The sequence below is a fragment of the Uloborus diversus genome, chromosome 9, assembly GCF_026930045.1.
Source record: "Uloborus diversus isolate 005 chromosome 9, Udiv.v.3.1, whole genome shotgun sequence".
In the NCBI taxonomy this organism is placed as follows: Eukaryota; Metazoa; Arthropoda; class Arachnida; order Araneae; family Uloboridae; genus Uloborus; species Uloborus diversus.
Window position 1 is genome coordinate 145210555 of NC_072739.1, and position 16587 is coordinate 145227141.

Here is a 16587-nt window from a genome sequence, read left to right on the forward strand (position 1 = left end):
GGATTGAATTAGGGGGGAAAAAAGATGTTGAAATTAAATGGTCGACTTATATGCGAGGCAGTTGCCGAAATTTTTCTTACAACAATTCTTGGAAAAAAAACACTTGGAAAAGCAAACGTTTTCCTGATTTTGGTCTAACCCTTTTAAGCAGGACGTAAAAAGTAAATACTTACACATTCTGCTATAATTTTACTGGTCCGACTGAAATAGACTAAATAATTACAGCCAACGGCCCAATACACGAAAAGTGCAGGAATTGCCATGTTCGTGAATTCTCCCAACAGACACAAACTAATGATGTTTTTAAAAAAATAGAATGTAATATGGCAACACCACTGACTTTTATAGATATCAATTCAAAATAAAAGCAATAGGTAACAAATATTGTAGCAGCAAAATCAAACCCTTTACAAAAATCATAAAAATGATCATTACATTTCATTTTCCTCCTTTTTATAAAGTTTATATTCAACATTAGCGGCAAAACATTCCCTATTTTTTTCAAAAAGCAGAGGCTTGACTTATACTCGGGTTTTTGAATTTTTCCTGATTTTGCTCTTAAAAGTCGGGGGGGTTGACTTATACGCAAGTGTATACGGTACTACATTATTGTCTTTATAGGTAAGAAATTTATAATTTGACTGGGGGGGGGACATCCTGATAAGTATGCATCTAGTTTTTATCAAACCATTTGCCTGTATTCATGTTAAAAAATATATGTTTATGGAATGAAATTAGTACAAAAACATTTGCTGCTATCAAAGATAAATTGTAGTTTGGAAAGCTGTGATAGCTGCGTAAGCCTGCGTCATCACATTTCTGATATAACAATCATAAAATATTTAATCAACTGAGGGAGATCAAAATATTTTATCAAAATTTTGAACTGCAACTTAACAAAGCATAATATGAAAATGTAAGTTACTTAACGCATTATAATGAATCTGGAGAAACATTACAAGAAACACCATATGAAGCAGTGAGAAGCAAAAAGATGAAAGTGGCAAAATTGAAAAAATGGAGTTAACCAGTGCAAGTAGTTGGAGAACATATCCTCTATTTCGGGGGAAGAGATGGTACTAGTAGTCCTGGTAGGTGCTGATACACAGCATGATTAAGAAAATAATTTCAGTGAAAGCCTACCTAGAAGCTGAACTTTAAATGTGTTTTCCTCAAAATTTTATAAAGTCCACTCGCATCCCTTTGCACCTTTGCTTCTCACTGCCTCATATATATTTCATTTCAGTAAAATGAGGAATGATAAGGATGTTTGCGTTGGTTGAGTTTCAATCTGTTGTTTGTGCTATTAATCCACCTATTTCAGGGCGAATGGCACAAAAATGAAGCTCAAGGACGTGGTGATGTCCCAGTTATTGATGTCACTACAAGACAAGATATAATGATGGTCTTGCAAAATGTTGAGGCGTTTTATATTCGTGCCAGTTATGATGAAGAAATGATTCAATCCAGGTATATATGCTTCAGTTAAATGTTGCTTTTAATTTTGAAAATAACCCTGTAGTGAATCGTACAATTCTCAACTTTCAAACGAATAAACATTTTGTGTTGAAGCATTTTTTTTAAAAATAAGTGCATATATTTCTTGAGAACATTAGTGAAGATTTTTAAATATCCAGAGTTCATACACTCCTTCAAAACTCTTCTAATACTCCTTCATTTAGGAAATTCCTTTTAAAGGGCCCTTCAAACTCCTTCATTCTGGTTTTAACTCCTGCAAAACTCCTTCGTTTTTAGTTCAAGACTACATCATAGTCCTCCTCTCTAACAGTCTTTTAAAATACTTTGATGGAGAACTTTTAACTTCGTCACAAGGGCGAAGGGGGGGAAAAAACTTGTCTCTCAACTGTTTGGAAAGAAAAATAAACACATTGAGCTTCAGCATATTTTACTGTTAAATTGAATGTTTTCTTTTCTTTTTCTTTATTTTTTTCAAAAATAAATGTAATGTAGTAATTTTGTATGTTTTGCCATTTAATTTTCGTAAAAGTGTAATTTACAGATTAATTATTGGTGTTTATAAACTTTAAACGTTAAGAAAAAAAGCTTAGGTTTTCATTTGAAAAGTAATTTTATCTGGAAGAAATAATATATTTGTAGGAGAAAAACATTCGCCTGTAAAAAGACATCTCTGAGCATGAAAAGGGCATTGAAGCTAAAAGATACATGTAATTATTCCTGAAGTCGAACAATTTGAGGAAGACTGAAAGGAAAAAAAAGTCAACATCTCACATTTTTGTTAAAATTTAGTAGGTCGATCAAATGAGATTTACAAAGTAAATCAATGTTTTAGTGTATTTTACTATTAAATTATAGTTTTTATTTTGAAATTTTAGTGTAGTAATTTTGTATATTTATTTTTTTCCATAAAGATGTGATTTACAAATTGATTATAGAAGTCATAAAAGTTGAAGGTGAAAATATTTTTAAATGACTAAGATGACTTATATGAAACTATAGTCTCATATGCTTATTTTTTTAAGTTTTATGATTATTGCTTTTCCCCTTACCAAACTCTCAGCAGCGAAACTCAGTTTGTCTAATTACTAATTAAATATTTAAAAATACGTAGTGTTTTTTTTTTTAGTGATTGTGTTGAAAGAGCAATCGTTTAGTAAATAGAATTTTTGACATGTTAAAAGGGATCATCCACAAGTGATGTCACTGCGGTTGAGACAGGTTCATGAAATAGTGACAAGGAGAAGAGAGAGAGAGTGATAAAAAGTGACATCACAGTTATTAACATAATATGTTTACGAAAAATATAACATGTGACAAGGAGAAGAGTAAGGTGTAGTATGACACTTTGACAAAAGGAGAATGGGGTCAAATATGTTGGAAAAAATGTGACATCGTTTATATATACTGCATTAAATTACTCCTTCAAAGTCTCATTTTACTCCTTCAAAACTCCTCCAAAACTCCTTCATTTTATTTTTGAAATTGAGTACAAATCCTGATATATTGTTCAATAAAACTGTCTCACAATTTTAGTGGTAAAAGAAGCTCATTTCGAAATGCTTGGTACTTTAGAGTTACGATGATAAAAGTAGTGTTTTGAACCAAATGCATTCAATTTGTTAATTGAAAAATGAGCACCAGTGTGTGGTCTGGCTATTAAGTCTGAATCATTTACATATTATTCTTTATAACCATACATTAAATGTCCTATTAGTTCTTTTGTTTGTTTCAATCAGGCTTCTAAAGGCATCCAATAATTGGAAGAGCTGAATAGAGCTAGACTTCTAAGTCTCACTGGCTTTAAAAAGGTTTAAAATAGTAGAAAACTAACCGTATTCAGAAATCCCCTGTAAGTAAATAATGTGTTAAAGACACAAGCTAAAAAATCCTATGTATCAAACAAAAATGTAACAATGAAGATGCTGAATACTTAAATTTTCAGTCGAAATCATGTCTTAGGTTTTCCACCAATTTTACTTAAAATATAGAAGTTGTGGAAATTGTCTTTATAATTAAGGTGATTTTTTTTGCCTATTTATGTTATGTTAACTTGTTTAATAAATGGGCATTTCATATAATATTTCAATATTCATTTATTTTTTGTTTAATCACTGACATTTTGCTTGAAAAAGAAAAAAAAAACAAAAACAGATTTTTTTTTTTAGTCAAAATGAAATGGTCATTGCATACAAGTCAACTCGACTGGTTTTTCGGGGAGGTTCCTTTATTTTGGGCATTTCTCTCAATCATGTAGGCTATGTAAGAAACTTGCTTCTAATTGTACTCTTTGTGGATGGCAAAAAAGTTCTTTTTTTCCCTAAATGAAAAATGTGATATTGCTGTGTATCTCAATAATCTACTGGATTTTTTTCCAATAGATGTTGGCAGGTGTGCCATTGATAGGTTGCTGATTTTCCTCAAAAATATATTTGTTTTCAATATTAACTCAAAAAATGTCATTTTAATTAGGTATTTTTTTATTTTGAAATAAATAATTGAATTTCATTCAATAATCATTGTGTTAAATATGTTTTATTGTACAGTATTGTTTTAAATATTGTGTTCTAAAAGCACTGTCATTTACATAGCTTTTAATCCCCTACATTTTCAAATGCAAGAATTTGCAATTTTAAGAGCATAATTTTTTCTTTAAATTTAAGGACTGAACTTGGTCCCAATTGTACAAAGAAAAAAGGAGTTTCACAGTACTCTATGTATAAAATTATGATGTTTTTTTGCTGACAATTTGTTGTTAAATTTTTCTTCTTTTTGATTAATTTCATTTTTAGTTTCATAATTCTTTTGCAAGTATTTAAGCAAAAATGTCAACTTTGAACTAAAAAAGAGTCAACTTTGAATTCTGAAATATTAATTTTATTTTGTCGAAAACGCATGTGCGCCTACTCTCTGTGAGATATTGATCTTTAATAGCAAAAAAAAAAAAAAATAAATAAATAAATAAATAAATAAAATTTTTATCCATTCAAAGTTCAATTCTTGATACCAGGGTAACTGTTTTTTTGCAGTTGATGTTAGAAAAATCTTTAAATGTTTCTGTATCTGAGCTCTTGCACAAGATACTATTTTCCGCAAATTATTCTCTGTTCAAACTTTACATTGATTGATCAGATTTTCGTAAATTCTTACAGGAAAACAAAAAGGGAAAAAACATTTTATTGTACTATTATTGTTAGAAGGTGTTGATTAATTTGATTGTTAGTATCTATCACTTGTAATCCCTGCAAATATGTTTCTTTTTTTTTTTTTTTTTTGACTATATCTATGGTTTTTGTTGGAGGTATTTATAATTAAATTACTTTTTTTAGTATTCTTAATCTACAAATGGATTCTGCTTCTTTGGCTGACCCATCTGCGCCACAAGCTGTGTATGTTGAGAAATGTTCTTGTCCTCAAGGGTATACTGGGAACTCTTGTGAAGTATGTTTTAAAATTTTATGATCAATGACTTTACTGTAGTTTGAGCAATTTACATTTGTTATAAATTTCTTTTTAACAGCTGTTGGCATTTCAAAATTTTTACTATTTTGAAAATACAGTCGGTCCTCCATATAGCGAAGTAGCGAATTGCCAGAAAAAAATTCGTTATATAGAATTTCGATATATAGAAACAATCTTAGTTTATCATAAAAATCCCCCTAAAACATTAAAATAAAAGCTAATTCTCGTGTATGAAACCCAATTTATAAATTATACGAGCATCGGATTAAATAAAAGTTAATAATTAAAAAAAGTGTAGAAATTACATTTTTACGCCAACATACATCTTCATATTCTTCGGCAATTCAACTTGATTGCAAACATTAGGGGATTTTCGTTTTAACAAAGGGATCGAGAGAAAAGGAAAAAATCAATCTACTTAACTTGAATGATTTTTACTGAAGCTAAGAAGACTACCACTATAATCAACAGACAAAAGGGATAACTTGAAACTGATTTTAAAATGTTACTGGTTACAACTAGGATTTGAAATAAACTTGAGGGAATAAGAACTTCAGAATGGAACAACGATTTAACTATACACCCTTCAACTCCAAATTACTTATGAGTTCCGTAGCAACCTGTAGTGAACATAATTTTCTCCTCTAACCTTCAGTTTTCACGAGACACAGTCTAAAGTGAAAAAAAATCTACAAATATCTCAGAAAAAATTTCGATATATAGAAAATTTTTTCGATATATAGAAACAATTTTTCTATATAATGAACAGAGAAATTTGCTGGGATTTCAATTTATAGAAAATTTCGATATGTGGAAGTTTGATATATGGACGTTCGACTGTACTAGTATTTGATAGTTTAGTAATTATGTTGTTTATGGACCGGGGTGGGAGACTAACAGTATGGCATTTATCTGATTTCAACACAATTTTTATTATTTTCTGGCAACTAATTTGTTATTTCCCCCTAATTATTTCAAATAGAATAGACCCTCGTCTTACGTGGGGGCTACGTTCCATTCAAATGCCGCGTAAATCAAAATTGTGTAAATTAAGCCCTAATATTAGTGTCAAAAAAGGAGTTGGGGTCCAGAGATTTAAAGCTGTCAATGTGGAAGTTTTTGATAGTGTATACTCATTGGTTTCACTCCCCTTCATCACTTCTAAAAGTGCTTCTAAAATTCAGAAACAAATTTTAAAAAAAAGAAGGAAACTCTTGAGTGGCCCATGTTTTGCTTATCAGTACACGGAAATGCTGTTCATTGCATTCTGGCAGCAATCTCAGAAGTTTGGATTCTGAATTAGGGGAAATCTTTCTCTGTTTTCAATGCCGCATCCGGTTAATAGAAATGTGCAAAACAAAATAAAAACTTTAGATATTAAACCCTATATGTTCAACTCCGCTCAAAATAAACCTTCATAAAACAAGAGTCAACTGTGTTTAATATACTCTGTTTGACTTAAAAGAGCTGTAAAAATTTTAATTAGAATTTGTTAAACATTTAATGAATATTTTTCAATTAATTATTACACTAGCAATCCTAGAAATAATTTGTAATTTCTCATTGCATGTTTCATTCAAAAAGGCCCAGGGGGGAGGAGGGATGTAAATACAGTTGGCTCTCTATTTTATGACTTTCAAGGGACCACAAAAAATCGTTCTTAAGTGGAATGTGTCCTTAAATAGAATGCTTTTAAAAGTGCATTGGAGCATCCGAGACTGAAAAGTCTCGTTTTTAAACAGAGAAAGTCATTAGATAGAGCATCGTTAAACAGAGAAAGTCATTAGATAGAGCGTCATTAAACAGAGAGCCAACTGTACTAATATTTTGTCTAACAATTGTTCCAACTATAATCAAGATTTTATTTTATATTTTGAATAATATGAAACCTTTAAAACTGTCTAAACCAGCCTCAATGAAAATTTTATTTTAAAAATTATATTTATTACTATTGATATATATATGGTATTAATTGAATGTCTCTATCATTTTGATTTCATTTTTTTCAAACTTTAGGAGTGTTCTGAAGGCTATTCTAGAAGGACAGGTACAGGCTCAGGTCTTGGAGATTGTGTGCCATTAAGAGTCGCTTGCAATTGTCATGGACACTCCAGCTTATGTGACCCTGTGTCTGGAGAATGTCTGGTATATTTTTTATCAGAAATTCTAGTGATTTTTGAGAACTTGACATACATTTTAGCCTTAGTATTATAGCCTAAGGCCATATATAAGCCTATAGTACCATAAGATCCAACAAAGTAAACAACTTATAAGTTTTAAATTTATAACTAAGATAAACTGCATTTTAAAAGATATTCAAGAAAAGTATGAAGGTTAAACTAGAGCTAAAACATTCAAAGGTTCTAGCTAGTTGAAGCAGAGATAGTGTCATCAAGTTAGCAAAATGTGAATAGAAAATGGACTTGGGTTGAAGATTTCATCAGTGTTATGAAGTCTAGTCAACGAGAAAAAGTTCATAATGAATTGTTATCCTCAGTTTTACATTTGGAAACTAATCAGAACTTATAAAAACTATTTAATGTTTTATTCTACATAAAAGTAATTCTTTTTTTTTTTTTTTTTTGCAACATATAAATACAAATACAAATGCAAAAGTGACGACCAGCAACAGGCTCTGGGCCCAGCTAGACTGGTCCTAGTCAATTTACAATCTCCAGTGAAGATCAATGGCCCTCTTAAAACTATCGACTCCCTTGCTCCTTACCACCTCTTCCGGTAAACTGTTCCAAGGTTCCACTACCCTGCTATAATAATAATTTTTCCTAACATCCATATTAGCCTGAGATTTAAATAGCTTAAAACAATGACCCCTTGTCCTGTTTTCGGTGTTAAACTTCAGCCCCGTAACATCTTTCATTTTAATAAATTTAAACAACTGAATCATGTCCCCTTGGTCTCTTCTTTGCTCAAGACTACATTTTTAGCCTTCTAAGCCTGGAATCATAGTCTAAGTGAGAAAGTCCATTTATTAGCCTTGTAGCTCGCCTTTGAACCCTTTCCAATACATTAATGTCTTTCTTAAGATAAGGAGACCAAAACTGAACAGCATACTCCAAATGAGGTCTTACCAAACTTCTATATAAGGGCAGAAGAACTTCTTTAGATTTGTTTGAAATAGATCTATTGATAAACCCAAGCATCTTGAATGATGAAATGAATGATGGAATATTAAATCAAACTATTAAATGATACATTTATATCCCTGGGCATATTATTTTACCTTATTGAATCTTCATATCATAATTAGCCTTTTTTGTAAAAAATGTAAGACTGTTTTAAAGAAATCATTTATCATTGCTTTTAATTATTTATTACATCTCAGTTTTATACTGACATACGTAATATGCAAACTGATCTGTAATGATAGTAACTTGTAGAGATGGATTGGTTTAAAAAAAAGAATGAACTTTGAAACCATTTTTATGTACAGGATATCTTCACACCTGGAAAGTTGTGGATTTTGACCACGATCAAAATTTGACTTAGAAAGTTATAAATTTCTAAAAAAAAACCCCTTTAAAATCATGAAAACTGACAATTTGTCATGGATTTTGAGTTATAGAACATGCATAAGTACCAACTTTTACCTACTATGCATAAAATTTATGCATTTTAATTGTTTTGTACATTTCTGTGCATGCATTCAGATTTTATACGCATTTCTAAATCCAAAACTGATTTTTTTAACCTTGTGAATTTGTGTGGACATTAATATTTCTTGAAATACATCGCCAGCTCAGTCATTTCCAGCCGAGGACTGCAGTTTCGTGCTTATTAGCACTCATCAGCCCGGCATAGGAAAGTGACTGAGCTGGAGATGGAAAACCTCTTAACGAAGCCACGAGTGCGAAACAAACTGGTAGCTAATATAGAATTAGTAAACCAGACGAGTGACCGAAGCAATGGTTCGGTTCAACTCGAAGATTGAACGCGAGGCAAGGTATATTCAGTAAATTACCGCCCAAGCCCTGGCTAATGGGCGGTAATTTACTAAATTAATATTTCTTGTTTGCCATTTTTAAAATATTTAGTGTGTTCTATATTGCATAATTGAAGGCTTGCACTCTTCACATTTTGCCACGCCCAGTCAATCATTTTGAACCGTTTGCATTCAAATCTGTTCAAGCTAATACCACTCTTAAAAATTATCATTTATTTTCACCAATATTAATCTTTAATTTGAGAAGGTTTTAGCTAAACAAATTTGTCTAAATAGTTGATTAGTGACATTTAGGATGGCAACAGAATATGACTATACAGTGAAGCATCGCTTATACGTGTCTCTTTTATACGTTTTTATCAATTGTACATTTTTAAAATTGGTCCCTGTAGAGTCTAATACACATTAACCTATACCTATTATACGTTTTTTCATTTGTACGCTTTTTTCGTACAGTCCCTTCAAAAACGTATAAACGGTGATTCACTGTATTTATTTTTTTAATTTTAATTTCACATAATTTAATTTCAAATTCATCCAATCATTAATTTAACTAATTTTAATTTCACAAAGCACTAATTTAAACAATTCTTGTGAAAAATGTATGTTTTTTTTTTTGAAACATTGCATTATGCGAGTCATGGAAAGTTACTGGTAGAAGTAATGGGAAATTATGAAAAGTCATGTATTTGAAAACTTTAAATCTTGCAGATACCCTGTATGTAATTCTGTGCAACTTTAAAAATTTAGATGCATCTCTTAAATCGACGGGAAAATTATTATTAAAATGCAAAAGCTTATCCTTTAAAATTTTTGTTACATGAATTTTGTTTACAAATTTTAATAGGTTAGTACATGATAATTATTACTTTTTTCATCCTATAAATTTTAGAACTGCCGACATAATGCGGAAGGGCGTCAGTGTGAACGGTGCAAAAGAGGATATTTTGGTGATGCTCGAAGAGGAACTCCCGATGATTGTCAACCGTGTCCATGTCCCCTGATAACCACTCCTAACCAGTATGTAAAAAATGAATTATTTTCTCTTGATAAAATTGACACACAATTTCAGCTGCATTCATATGGCTATAAACATAGCAAACCTTCTAAAGTATAATTTGAATGAAGAAAAGATAATGAAAAACCTTGGTTCAGTTCCTATTTTCTTATATATACTCGTACATCTTCATTTAAAATGGAATTGACATTAATTTTGGAGTGGTTTTTATTAGGAAAACTTTCAGATGTACTACATGCATACTTGCTTTATTTATTTTTAAATAATAGGCGTTTTTCCTTGATAGTAAGATCTTCATCTGATTGCTAGTGTTTTTGTCCAATTTGAGCGTATCAGGATACCTGATGATTTGAAAAGAAAATAGACAGTTGAAATTCCCATAATTACTAATTCTCCCTCTTACAACTTTTTGTTTCAAAGAAAATCTGTGTATGAGGGTTTGTATTTAAATGTTGTATTCATATCCTTAAAATCTTGCTCAAAAGCAAGTAAATAAATGTAGAAAAATTAACTCATCTAAATCTAAAAATTCAAGGCACAAAATCCCAATACATATTTCCGATGACTACTTTGAATTTAAATGATAAAACCTTCTTTAACGCATAGTTCAATCATTATTTTATTAGTTGCAAAGCAACTGAGTGACGTATTATGCTTGAAAAGGTATGTGTTCAGTTTGTCCCAGCTCGTTGGAACTGTAATTAAAAAAAGAAACTTTTAGAAATGCTAAAAAATTTTTTTACAATTTGCTTTTGAGTTATCTTATAAAGTGTTATATTCTAAGCTAATTTATCACAGAATCGATTTTGTTATAAGAAAGAAAAAAGGCAAAATGATGAATAGACAATGTTAGGTTAAAGGGAAAAAAAGGAAATTAGAAAAAAAAAAATTATTATTTTTATTATTATTTATTTTTTTTATTTATTTATTTTTTTCAATCTAATGAGAATATTTTCTTTGAACATCTAAGAAATTTGCTTTAACTATCCATTTTCCCATAATAATTCTATTATTATTTTTATTTTATTTATTATTATTATTATTATTTTCAATCTAATGAGAATACTTTCTTTGAACATCTGAGAAGTTCGTTTTAACTTTCCATTTTTCAATATTAAATACTGAAAGTTTCTGAAAATACCTGTTTGAATGTATTCAGATGTGTTTACTATAAATATGAAACTGTGCAAATTCATCAGCTAAAAAAATATCTAAACTATGTGTTCTTCTCCACTGTCTCAGTCTTATGGATACCAGAAGCCACGCCTTGCTTACTGAATGGTAACATTCTGGCTACTAATAAATATTTTTCTTGCATGATGTTTGCGTTGAAGTATTGTACCAGCATGGTATGTTGTATTCAGTGACTATTCCTGTTGTAATATTTCCCTTTTCTGATTATCTTGATAGACCATTTCCAGAAAACATTAGTCACAGTTGACTTTAATTATCTTGCACTTGCAATTATATTAATATTGTTGCATGTTTACCCTAAAATCTTCCTTTAGTTTAAAATTGCATGTGCAACCATCATACTAATGATTTCGTGGTGTTTACATATTTACTTGTTTTATACTCAAGAGTCTGGAAATTTCATAATTTTTTGCACACTGTACATACTGTGTATTGAAATGCATATTAAACTTTATCCAAAAGTTGTTAACTAAACTTAATAACTATATTTTTTTCAAATTTGTGTTTCATAATTAAAATGTCTTTAACTGCATGAACCTAATCTATATATAACTAACCCTGATTTTTTACGATTCCTATTTTAAAAGGGGATGAGGCTTAAAGTTATAAGTACATAATAAATATTGATAAACTTTAAAATAAAGCTATTTACATTAGAATATATCCAGTAATCAACTGATAATGAAATTTAAGGTGCAATTTGTACCTGAGTTTTGCTCAAACATTTTAAATAAATAACTAGGTAAATGCTTACCTTTTATGTCTTCCGATTCAGAAGAAATGATTGCACATATACTTTTTTCAGATTTTGTTTAAACTGAAGCATTGAAAAAAACTCCTAAAACAAAAATAAAATGAATAAAAACTCAACTGCAATGTAGTATATTAAATTTGCTCCAACCAATCCTGTAAAATATTTATTTCTTTTAAGGTTCAGTAAATTTTTAGGTTAAAGTTTATCCTTTTTTTTTGTAATTTTTGTTTATTCATTGCAGCAATTATTTAAGTTCTCACAAGCAAAAGTTTAATTAAATTCCATCATGTAGGTTTTCCCCCACGTGCATATTGGATACTGATGGACAAGTCACATGTGATGCTTGTCCTATTGGTTATGAAGGAAGAAGATGTGAAAGATGTGGACCAGGTTATGATGGAAATCCCAATGTTCCCGGTGGTAGTTGTCGAGTTCATGGTATGAATTACATTTAAGTAACATTTAATGGTTTTAATGTATGAAAAAAAAGCATACAAATACATTAATAATTAAAATATTTTAAGCTCAATCTTTTAAAATACTATATGCAGTTGGACTCCAATTTAAAAAACCTCTATTTAACGAATTTCGCGATTTAACAAACTTTTCTTTTTCCCCAAGAAAAATGAAGGCAAAAACACCTATTTACTGAATATTAAACCCCAAATTAGCAAATTATTTTTAACAGGATTTTTTTTTTTTTTTTTGATTAATTTAAGTAAGGAAATATTGAATTGTTTTCCAAATGATATTATCCATATTTTCCGAAGAAGAAAAAGACTTTTCTTGGGAATCAGCAACTTTTGACAGGCGAGGGGGCAGCCAATGAATAGCGATTCTGATGCAGAAAGCGATAATGAAACTCCTATTAAAACTGTTAACTTTTTCAAATGCTTTGCACGACCTGGAAACTAATAACATATCTCATGCAGCAGACTGTAAATGACACAGTATTTTCTTCTCCGCATAAAGTCGAAAATAAAGTATTTGAAGTCGAGTATCAAGGAAATTGTCGAACATTTATTACATAGTACTTGAAAATTTCAAACTAACTAGTGTGTAATGAGTCGAGGAATGCTGAATAAAAAGTGTACACTTTCTAATTATGGATATTTTTGTGCAGTTGCTTCTTAGGGCTTTTAGATAGAGTAAGTGCAATTCAAAAAAAAAAAAAAAAATCACACCCGGATATTACAAATAACCTCGATTTAACATGTAAAAGTTTCGGTCCCAATGAATTTGTGTAATAGGGGTTTGACTGTACTTTGTTTTTCAGTCTCTAAGTTAGTTATGACTGTTTTACTTTCTTAATGATTAAGGTAAAATTTATTTGTTTTTTCTTCTTGTGTTATCAAATTATTTTATTTGGAACAATTAGTTCACCCTCATAATAATTTCATCTTAGGCAGCAAAAGTGTCTAGCTCAGTGATTCCCAACCTTTTTTGACCCATCAACCCCTCTAGACGTTGACGAACCGCTATCGTCCTCCTCTTTTATTTTCCCTAAAAAAAGAAAGAAGAAAAAAGATGCCGAAGAGCTTAGATATTATTGAAAATATAAATGCCTAATTTTAATTTGAACTAAAATCTCACAGATGTATGTAGAAACAAATTACGCATTGTTTTCATGACTAAGTTTCCAATACAAATGGTTATTATAATAATCATGTATGCATGCCCAATGTATGAGGAGAACATTGTTAAGCTTTTTTAAATTGTGATTCTTTGTGTTAACACTGAGCTTACCATTTTGTATAAGTTTGCAATTTCAAGCACTGTCATCATTTATCATTATGTTTAATTTTTACGTATTTTTTCTGTTTATTTTTATGTACATTAGAATGAAAATTCTACTGAAATATTTTTAGGTGGTTTACAATGTGATCCAGTTGGAAGTCTTACCCCTGATCCCAGCAGAACAACTGGTTTATGTCAATGCAAAGTAAGATGCTATAGCTGAAACTAGATATAATTTTGTGTTTTAAGTTTATTGAAATATTTCACTTCGATTGACTTATAATAAACAAATTATTTGATCTATTTAGTTTGCATAGTTCTGTTAGCTATATAAATACTTTTAAGTTACATATTTCCTGCAGTAATTATTTATATTGTTATTAATCAAATACATAAAACTGAGTTTAATTTTTTTTTATGCATTGTCGACATTCAAGCAAAAGTCACCAAATCCACAAAACAAATTGGGCAGACGACTGAAGTTGGTTTCAATCTCCAATTAGTCATTTTATTATATCCAATTAGTGATTGGTCTCTGTTGAGGAGCCCTTCAGATCTGCATTTCCTGTTTGCCTGGAACTACCACCTTTGCCTTAATTTGAATTTTCTTAGAGTGTTCAGGTCGAATATGGTTTTTTATAACTTAAATGTTTTTTTCTCTTTTTTTTCCTTTTTGTATTTAAGAATGAGTTACTAACATTTTCAGCACATAAGGTACTGGAGATTCATTAGTGAAGAGATTTTATATTTGTGTCATTGGAATGTTAGTGTCTTTTCTGTACTACCTGCATGAACCTAGTAATCAATCTACATGGAAACTGAATAAGAAACATGAATATTTTGCTGTTTTTTTTCATGGTACAGATTGGAGATGTAAAATTTCCAGAAATTTTGAAATGGTGGAAAAAAAACGTTTTTTTACCGGGGTTTTTTTTGGGAAAAATTGGAAAAAATGGAAAATTTGATTTTTTTATATATAAAATTAGGGTTTCTTAACAGCTCTGTGTTGCATAAAACATATAAAGGGTTAAGCATGAAGAAATATATGCTATCCACACATCTGCTTAACAGAAATACACATAAAGGTAAGATCAATTAGAACAAAAAAAAAACTTTTTGTTTTATAACTGACAGCTTTTATGATCAAACACCAGAAATAAGTCAAGTCGGCATTCAACAAATAATATTGGGTAATGTGTGTCTAATCATAACAATTACATTTTTTATTTTAGATTGCCTTTGAAACTTGAAGTATTAATTAAAATTTTCGACTTTCAAACATGATTGTTTTTTTTTTTTTTTTTGAAAGAAAAATAATACAATGTAACTTTAATTGTCTGAAAATGAAAGCTATTGAGTTTTGACTTTTTCCAATCCAGTCTCAGATCAAATCCAAACTAAATTAGTGTTTCTTAAGCTGAACCAAAACTTAAACTACAGTTTCAGTTTATTCATATGGCCGTGCTAACCACAGTAGTAAAAGTAGTCATACCAGCACTTTTGAACAAATTTGAGTTATTATAATCAAATTGTTCTCTGTTTCGAATTTTACTTAATAATTAAAATGTTTTAAGGTCATTTGATCAAGAATTATTGTTTTAAAAAATTCTTTTAAAAAAAAGACATCTGAATCAAATATATGGAAGAGCAGCACTTTAAAATACAATATCTCAGCTTGAGCCCAACTGCGAATTCCCATTTTTTGCTTAGCATGGCAGTGTACAGGATGCGGCAAAAAATATATCGGAAAAACATTGTATCATCGAATGGAAGAAAGGTAATTTAATTTTAATGAATGCTTAGTTTATTTTTGTCTCTCACTTTATTAAAAAATAATTTGCAATATATTACCTAGTTTATGTATTGTTTTCGGTTTTCTTTCAGTTTTAAGCAAAATATCTGCTATTTTAAGTTGTTTAACCAAGTAGAACGACAGTTTGTTTGCTTGTTGTCCCTCGACAAACAGTATTTGAAACGCCATGCGGTTTCAAGTGGCTTGGAAATGATAGTTGGGAATGTGTACAAAAACGAACAGTGAACATTTCAGTTAATTGTCAGGTCATCCAAAAGTGAGTTCAATGAAATCCTTGGGTTTCCACGAGAGAAGTCGTTTGTAAGATGGAAATTAGTGAACAATAAATGCGACTAAGGAAAAAAACAGTTCAAACAGAAGTTTTACGAATTCCAAAAAGTTCAAGCATTCGAATGACTCCAAAGATGCTAGAAACGTTTGAGACGGGCTGCAAGTCCACGCTGGAAGAGATACCTTTCACTGATTTACCGTTCAACCGGCTCACATCCCCCAGAACCATAGGATTTGGTCTGTAGACACTCCAAACACCTTAGAAAGTGTTAGATATCGCCAAAACCCGAAGTCAGTTTTGGTCTGAGATAAAATCAGTACAAGCAACAAAAAATCTCTAGTTTTTTGTGGATGAGGGCCGTAAAATGAATCAAAAAGTGAACCAGAAGGACATTTTAGAAGTTATTGTACTTCTGTGGGCCTAAGAGCACTTCAGAATTGTAGACTGGACATTTTCCTTTAACTCCACACCGATTCATATGGCCAAAAAGACAAGAGTGGTGCAAGGCGCATTGTTTTTGACATGATATCATCTTTAGAGTGGACGCTCTACTCGCTCGACCTCAATCCCATTTATTACACTGTATGGCCTGTTTCAGAGTCAGTTCTAGCCTAAACTACACATAAGTTTGGACTTTCTAAACCAATTGCTTTGTAGGGAATAGGATTGATTAAAGGATTTGCTGCCCTTGAATGAAAATTTCAATAAGCATTCACATCTCTGTATTACTGCAAAAGACTGCTAGTTTGAAACCAATTAAATTTATTGATTGCTAAAGGTCTTCTCATATTATTTTTTGTGTTTTGTTTATTTATTTTTTTAATAGAGTTTCTTGGAAAATTGCTTGCCCGTTTTTTTTTCCGCACCCTGTCCCTCCCCCTGGTTCGCACAGTCAGCAGAA

The 16587-nt window shown here is 30.5% G+C and overlaps 1 protein-coding gene across 1 annotated transcript in view; it reads left to right on the top strand.

The window, feature by feature from the left end:
• Window positions 1-16587, top strand: part of LOC129230548 (basement membrane-specific heparan sulfate proteoglycan core protein-like) — a 410163-nt gene that overhangs the window by 304540 nt on the left and 89036 nt on the right. Inside the window, exons 43-48 of the mRNA XM_054864952.1 lie at window positions 1325-1470; window positions 4806-4917; window positions 6955-7083; window positions 9792-9919; window positions 12158-12303; window positions 13734-13807. Coding sequence (XP_054720927.1) covers window positions 1325-1470; window positions 4806-4917; window positions 6955-7083; window positions 9792-9919; window positions 12158-12303; window positions 13734-13807 — 735 coding nt within the window. The remainder of the gene's footprint in view (window positions 1-1324; window positions 1471-4805; window positions 4918-6954; window positions 7084-9791; window positions 9920-12157; window positions 12304-13733; window positions 13808-16587) is intronic.